At 40.5% G+C, this 8711-nt stretch overlaps 1 protein-coding gene across 1 annotated transcript; it reads left to right on the top strand.

The window, feature by feature from the left end:
* Window positions 1-5486: 5486 nt before the first annotated feature.
* On the top strand, window positions 5487-6969 carry LOC121871800 (immediate early response gene 5 protein-like). Its single transcript, XM_042374299.1, has one exon. It carries the CDS (start codon window positions 5619-5621, stop codon window positions 6330-6332), a length of 714 nt encoding a protein of 237 aa, XP_042230233.1. The 5' UTR covers window positions 5487-5618; the 3' UTR covers window positions 6333-6969.
* The last annotated feature ends 1742 nt before the right edge of the window (window positions 6970-8711 follow it).

Here is an 8711-nt window from a genome sequence, read left to right as displayed (position 1 = left end):
CGCAGTTCAGTTCTGGTCACCGTACTACAGAATGGATATAGAATCCTTGGAAAGAATTCAGAGAAGACAAGACTAATCCCGGGCATTAGGAACCTTGAGTACAAAGACATGTTAAAGCATCTTAATCTGCACTCCCTTGAGAGACGTAGTGTGAGGGGTGATATGATCGAAGTGTTTAAATGGCAGTCAAGGCTAAACAAAGGTGATATAACAAGTTATCAAACATCATCCTTAACTCGAATACGCTGGATAGCTTCAAACATAGGCTCGTTAGCTCATTTGTGGTTCGTGAGCTCGAAGTGTAATTTGTACCATTTTTTCCTGGTATGAAAATTGTGCCATTTTTTCCTGTGCCATTTTTCCCAGTACCGTAAATGTGGTGTTATCCAAATCTCTTCCAAATATCTTCTAATATTAGGCCAACTCATTAATGGATTGGAATAGGATAGTTACAGTTTCAAGATTAATGAAATTTTCCCAGATGTAGCTGAATAATCTAATCAAACGTAACCTATCATACAAATTACCACAACATACTGTACTGTATACATGTGAAATGAAAAAAATATCCCCCAAAGGAATTACATCAAATCACACATTATCCACCTTTTCTCTATATTCCCCCTCACCCATTTACCTTGCGTGACTGTCAGCTGACCTAAATCTGTCTAAGGTTTGGCGCCATAACCTATACCGCTGTGTTTACACTCAGAATGTTCACACTAGGTGTATACTCTTAATTCTAAACATTTCAGAAATTATACGCTATTGTTTGTTATCACTGTACTGTAGTACGTAAAGTTGTAAGTAAGCAGTGTGGTGATGTAGCAGTAGTACACACCACCATGTGTGTGCGAGTACGACTACGTTCTAGCCTCGCACCGTCCACCAATTCACCCTGCCACTCCGTAGTATTCGTTCCAATCATTTGCTTGTCCCAGACTTTGGCTTACATCTTAATGGAGGAACAACGTAATGTTAAAAAGTGTAATTTGCAATGCAAGTATCTTGCGCGATGTTAAGACGATAAAATAATTTGGCGATTGTGAGAGTTTAAGGGAAAACTGTTGTTTGGAAAGTTTGTGCGGCCACACCTGCAGTACGGAAGGTCAACCGTGTGAGTCATAACTGTGCTGCGCTGTACTGTACCACGTGATGCTCTATACTGACGTCACCTCATCAACGTGACGTTACGACATAAATTGTTTACATTTACAATATTTTGATTTTTAGTAGTTAGGCACCATAAGTTCAACAATTTCTTATAAATTATATTTCACTTATTGTATACAGTATTATACTATATATAAATTCAGAACTTCGTAAATATTTTGAGATTTTTTTGCGTGTTCACCTAGAGTTCATTTCCATTAGCAATGTTGAGCATATTATATCTATTGCAACAGTAAGCCGAGAGAGAAGACTCCTATAATACGAGCAGCATTTCAGTTTGCACTTCTTCATGTGCAAACTGGACGTCATGAAAACACCTAAACGATATAACATCCCCGTGTGATCCACAATAGTTGAACCCAAATATAAATAATTATAATTCGCTGACGTCAGCATGAGTTATCACCCGCCGTCATATGGCGAACCACGTTCATCACGTCACAGGTAATATGATGACAAAAGAATAGCATTAATGCAATCCCTTGAACAAGTGGTGAACAACATATGGTGTTACAACTAAACTTAACGTAAATGTCACTACCAGGACACAAAATGTAATGGCATTGCATGACGAGATAGGCTCACAACAACAGGCATCACGTAATATTTGAACATGAAGAAGCATGTGAAAATATTGAGAACATAAGAACATAAGACTGGAGGAAACTGCAGCGGGCCTATTGACCCATACTGGGCAGTCCCGTTTATACCCAACCCCTATTGCTCATATAAGCATCCAACCTATGTTTGAAGCTATTCAGCGTATTCGAGTTAATGATGATATTTGATAACTGTTCCACTCATCCACTACTCTGTTTCCAAACCAGTGTTTACCTATTTCACACCGAAATCTAAATTTGTCTAATTTAAAACCATTCTTACTGGTTCGCTCCTGGTTGGATAGTTTGAATACCTTCGTAATGTCCCCTTTGTTAAACCCTGACTTCCATTTATACACCTCTATCATGTCGCCCCTCACTCTACGTCTCTCGAGGGAGTGCAAATTAAGATGCTTTAACCTGTCTCTGTATTCAAGGTTCCTAATGCCCGGGATTAGTCTTGTCATTCTCCTCTGGATTCTTTCCAATGATTCTATATCCATTCTGTAATACGGTGACCAGAACTGAACTGCGTAATCCAGCTCGTAATCCAGAGCTAGATATAATATTAAGATGACCTCGCTAGTCTTGTAACTAACACTCCTTTGTATGAACCCAAATACTTTATTAGCCTTGTTACGAGCATAAAGGTCCCTTCTGCCGTAGAAGTTGTCCCAGTTATTACTTGAAACATCACGCAATGTTTATATATAAAAGGACGTGTAACACTACTACATCAGGATAGGTTAAAGAAACTTAACTTGCATTCCCTAGAAAGACAAAGAGTGCTGGGAGATATGATAGAAGTATTTAAGTGGGTGAAAGGAATCAATAAAGGGGATATAGATAAAGTTCTTATAATATCCGAGCAGGATAGGTCTCGGAGCAACGGATTTAAGTTGGATATGTTTAGGTTTAGGAGGGAGATAGGAAGAAACTGGTTCACAAATAGGGTGGTGGACGAGTGGAACAAGCTTAGCAACTTTGTAGTAAGTGCGGGAACTCTGGAAAGTTTCAAAAGGAGGCTAGATAGATTCATGGATGATAGAGTGGTAGTAATTCTCGACAGGAGTTGCCATGCAGAGGCCAACCGGCCTATTGCAGACTCCTTATTTTCTTATGTTCTTACATGTAGCAACATATGATACTACTACACGAAGCAATATAATTATGATGTTAATAAATTATACAATATGAGACGCTGCTGTTTCACCCAACGTGTGGTAGATTATGTCAGGATAATACCACATGACCACTTCATGACAACAGTGATGTCACATGACTCAGCACGTTAGATGGGACACGTGATGACTAGATGTGAAGTCATTAAGAGAAATCATGATTGGATGGGGCCGTCTTAGTAATGATGCCTTGTGTGGACGTGTTACCGTTACTTGAATCTGTGTGAATCTGTTTCTCTCACTCAGTTATCCTTTTATTCCTTCCAAATACTTTTACCTTCTTCCTCCCGCAATTGCTTATAATTTTGACTTCCTTGTATAAGTTGTATTCCTTCTAGATGCTTTACCTTCTTCACACATGTTCTCTCTTCCTCCCGTAATCCCTTATACTTTTAACTTCCTTCCACTTACTGTCTTCGTCCCTAAACGAAACTTCCCTTTCCTTGCACATACCACTTACCGTATACCCTTCCCTTAGTTAAAATTCTCCAACATGTTGGATTTTCTTCCCACGTTTCCTTCACCTAGGTGTGGTGGGTTAATGTTTATAAATTTCACCGCTGTACCACCAACCCTGTTACTTGACCGTCATGTTTCAGTAAGAACGAAAATTGTGTGTAGCCTATGTGTGTATGTGTGGGTGAGTGCGTTTGTGCATGTTATCGGTGCTCATGTGCTTTAAGATCCTCTATGTACATGCGTGTGAATGAGTTCTCAATGTGCTTAAATGTACGGAATGTATGTGTGTGAATTATTTGAATGTTATTGACTGGACAGTTAATATATGATATCCATCATTATCTCGAACTCGCTGAGAAGCTTCAAATATAGGTTTGGGTATAGGTGAGTGCACAAAAGAGAGTTGTACGGACAATGACCTACAGTACTTGTAAAAAAAATCACTCAAACAAAAAATTTGCTAAATTGAAAATTTTTAGATTCGAAGATATTAACACCTACTGCTGTGCCCTCTTTGTTTACAAATCTATCAATCACTTGCTTGACAATAATTATTTCCAGTTCCGGAATAATCAGATATACAACTTAGGCACCCAGAGCTACTAAGACCACCCCTTGCGCTCCGCTCAGTCTCAGACTTCCATAAAATATGGTGTGAAGGTGTGAAACAACTTACCCCCACCCATCCGAACAAAGACTACGCTCCCTTCCTTTAAATCATCTCTTAAAAAATATCTATTGTCTAAGTAAGTATTAATAGTTCTTGTAATACCTACTATATATATAATACCTGCTTTTATTGTACCATCAAAGCCGTTTCATTGGAAATTATCATGTAAATAGATAAGAAATTACCATTGCAATAAATATATTTGCCAACTAGACATAATCCTGACAGCTCTGTCCTCTTGTTCAACCTTAATACTGCACAACCCATGTTGTACGGCTTCCTCGTTATATTTATGTTTTTCAATTCCACTGTAATTTATGCATATACTTATAATAGAAAAATAAAATAAATAAATATTGAACTGATAACCGTGGTAACATTATGAGACGTTCTTATTACCACCATGCTATTGTACTATTCCAGACGTTACTAAATATTACATGACTCAGCCATGTTAATATTGTTATTATTATCCACTCTGTATCTGTGTTTTTTGTAAATAAACTGTTTCAAGTCAATTCAATTCAATTCAAAAGGCATTAGGTGTAAACAGGGCTGCTTAGGGCCATAAGGGCTGCTAGTTTCCTTCACTAATATGGTCTTATAGTATTAATTTTGAAACATATATCTACTGGTACACGATGTATCCTGTGTTTGCGAGAACTTCGTGCCGTATTCATATCGTGTTCAAATCTGCAATACCGCCGAATCGTGAACCTAATTTTCTTAAGTCTCAACCGGTGTACTTTATTACTCTTTCATAAATTAATTTGCTCTATTTAAACCTCATTCAGTTAAGATGGTGAATGGGATTAATCATGCAAGTCGCACTTTTATTGGTATTTAACTTTACTACTTGTATAGCCTCCTAGACAGATGACCGAATCGAACAATGGTGACGTCATAATGGGACACACGGTGGGTGCCTGGTGCGAGGCTAGGATGAGTAACTTCCTGACGCACTTCTGGCAATATTCACATCACACTTTAATGCCACTTAATTTTAATAACTAACACTGTAGATCCATTCGTACACTGGTAGATAGACATACTATATATATCTACATACTTGGCATATGCACCAATTAACATAAACATGTATATACGCAGATGACGAAATCCTAGTATTATTTGGAAAACCTCATCAGAGGCAACTCTTTAGCAAGTACGGTCGAAAACTGCTTCTCCGTCACCAAGTCGTCGCCTCTGTGCAGTGAATGAATCCCGAGGTCGCGTCAGGCAACTTTGATCTCTAACGGGACCCAATTCACGGCCACGCGGGATTATGAGCGCATGCGCAGTACTGTCGGCGCTAAAATTCAAACCATCACACCGAGTGCGCTGATTGGTCCAGATCTGTGGCGTGACGTCACAATCCCGAAGGTATATATAAGCCTACTTTCACCGGGGACACGAGACGCAGCCCAGATACACTACTGAGAACAGCATTGAACCAGAGAGCATTCACATAAGACTTTTCGTTTCTCTTGGATTATATATATATATATAGTTCAGTGGTGTTAGTTGGCAGCAAATATGGCTTGTGATTCACGTGCCGGCTTGGAGGCCCAAAAGCTAATCAGCATCTCCCTAGGGAAGATGGCGGCTTCTCGTGTAGGACGGACTGGTGCATCTCTGCACAAGTCGTTGTTGGTGGCTTCAGTGTTGCACCGCGCCCGGCATGTGTTCCTAGAGGAGAGTTACCACGTACACCGCGCTGCTCATCCCGAGGCCTACACCCAGGCACCCACAGACCCAACATCATCACCTGTGGTGACTGTATACGCACCATTAATCCCGCCAGCACCACCAGCGACGCCTTCAACGCCCGCCCTACTCAATGAGGATAACAGCGACGGCGAAGACAAGGAGAATCGTGTGTGTGAGAAACCGCAACATGCAGGGGAAGGAGGAAGAGTTCCACTTAGTGATAACAACAGTAGCAACAGTCGTGTGGCAGCCTTGAAGAGACGACGGTGTGTGAGCCAGCAGGAAACTCAGGAGGCTGTGTGGTCTATTCTGCCAAAGCGGCCCCGGACCACCACCTCCCCAGAGCCACGCTCTTGCCCAACCCCAGACCCCGCCCCGGACCATCACGACAGTGACACTTGTGGCAACAGTATGGAGGTGGAGCATATAACATCACTTGTTTCGATCTTCAGCTTCGGTGGTCAGCGTGTGGACCTGTGCGGGGCCCAAGCGGCCAGGGAGGACCTGGCCCAGTATCAGCCCGTGGCCCTGGCCGTGTGAGGCGTTTATCCTCCCACCCCGTGTTACTTGCTGTACCTGACGAGGCGCTGGCCCACGCCTGCTAGTCAATCTACCCAGGCAATCTAACCTCCTCCCTCCACGCCCCTCATGGATTATACACGCCCGTAATGGAATACTAGCATCTGTCAAGGACAACTTCGCGCCAGCTGTGGACGTCTACTTGGAGGCAAGACCCGCGCAAACTTAAGAAATCAACATTGGCCGTGAAGTTTACATTTTGGTGGAACCAAAGTTGTGACGTAGTGTGGTGAGAAGAGTCCTTAGGAGGCTGGGTATTGTTGGTGTGAAGTGCTAGTGACGGGAGGTGATAAAGGATGGAGTCCTGAAGAGTGAAGTGTTGGTGAAATCCATAAGCGCGGCGAAGTGTTGGAGGGTGTGCTGGTTAAGTGTTGGAGGAGGTGCCAGGGACAATTTTATGCGGTTCACCATGACGGTGGCCGCGTGTGTGTGTGTAATTGTGCGCACCCACACGCCCATGTGATATTGTACATATAGTGTACAAAATAGAAGAATTTATTTATCGCTGGCTTTTTGCGTCAGTGTATATATATTATATATATATATATTTTATATACTCATGTTGAAAACTACAAAAAAATAAAAGTACTAAAGGTTATTTATTTTTTTACTTAACCTGAAAAATTACTCTGAACTAGGATGCAGCCACAGTGATCATTTTGAAGTAATTTTATGAAATAGAAGTGATTATTCATGTACAATTGGGAAGTGGAAGCATCCTAGTTTGGGGAGTCAAACTGATGGCAAGTAGTTTAGTGAGGGTTTTTACCCAAGAACAGGTGTGATGGCAAAGTACTATTAATGACAAGTTGAACTCTCCCAGGCAGTCTACAGGATTACACAAATTGTATGAGTAAGCCAATAATATACAGTACATTATAGCAATACAGTTAATCAAATGAAACAAGCTGATCAATATTGCATGCTAAATCATTAGAACAGTTGGTTCAAATAATAGCAAAACAGTTTTCGTTGGTAATTAAGAGAGCGTGGTCTGAAACAGGATGAAGTTTGGGGTGTCACTTATTTTAACTAGAAAGCGAAGAGACATTTGGAAATACTAGTTACATACAAATTTGGTTGACATTATATTCAGTTCCTTAAACGGTCCAGTGTATTTGTTCTGGATCTAGACATAAAACACATGTACCTTTATAGTCATCGTAATTAGCAACTCCTACACTAGTGAAAACAAAAGGCATTATGTTGACCAAAAAAGAAATTATAGACAAAATTACAATACGTATACACTTATTATATGGGAAGTTTGCTCAAATACAATTTAGGAATGAACCGGGGGGGGGGGGCATTAATAATATGAAGTACGTTTATACAGGGCGATGAACTACATATAAGCAATGATGGAGCTGCAGAAACATATAACTGACGGAGCACAGGAACGCAACCGTGGCGGAGCACATGATTACAACAGTTCGGTATAGTGATTAATATTATTGACAAGAATGTGCCATTAAACACGAAAGTGTAACGGTATATTCATATATAAAAGTACTAACAATGACTCGCACATGTGACTATACACAGTAATACAAGAATATGACTACAGTGACAAATAACTAGTGATACACAACATGGATGGTACAATAATACATAACAATGAAGGGACTATAAAAGTAAAGTGATGTACAAGAGGGCCAGGATACATGGGACAAGTTGTACACGACAAAAGTACAATATTATGCACGGCTGGCAGTACAAAAGAGTAATAGAACGTACGACAGTAGTAACGTAAGAATGAAGGAAAATGCAGCGGGCCTATTGGCCCATACTGGGAAGTCCCATTTACACCCAACCCCTATTGTTCATAATATATCCATCCAACCTATGTTTGAGGCAATCCAGCGTATTCGAGTTAATCATGATGTTTGGTAACTTGTTCCACTCATCCACTATATTTCCAAACCAATGTTTACCTATTTCGCGCCTAAATCAAAATTTTTCTAATCTAAAATCATTGTTACGAGTTCGCTCACAGCACAGCAATTGTGTTGTATGTGACAGTATAAATCAACTGTGAATTTAGTAGAAAGCAACGAAGAACAATGTAGTAAACTGACCATCGCAGAGAAGTTGTTTTAGCTACAAGTTGACACACGGAACGCACTCACGAATTTAATGAGTACAGCTTGTCCATTTTTGTTGTTGTTTACCGATTGACTTGTTGAAACCTCTCCAGACTTTGGAAAGCTGTATAACTCCAAAGGGAATATACTGTACACCCCACCTCAATCTCTAGATACGCCCCTGAACAAACAATCTTTCCGTGTCAGTTGAAGGATTACTGTCTAGTGAACTCAAGGTACTACAGTATATAACGAA

Source organism: Homarus americanus, unplaced genomic scaffold (assembly GCF_018991925.1).
Source record: "Homarus americanus isolate GMGI-L3 unplaced genomic scaffold, GMGI_Hamer_2.0 scaffold39675, whole genome shotgun sequence".
Taxonomy (NCBI): domain Eukaryota; kingdom Metazoa; phylum Arthropoda; class Malacostraca; order Decapoda; family Nephropidae; genus Homarus; species Homarus americanus.
Note: the sequence above shows the minus strand (reverse complement) of the source record. Positions and strands in the feature narration are given on the sequence as shown.

Coding starts and splice junctions, on each gene's coding strand:
- LOC121871800 (XM_042374299.1), top strand. CDS start 5,619: ATGGCTTGTGATTCACGTGCCGGCTTGGAGGCCCAAAAGCTAATCAGC.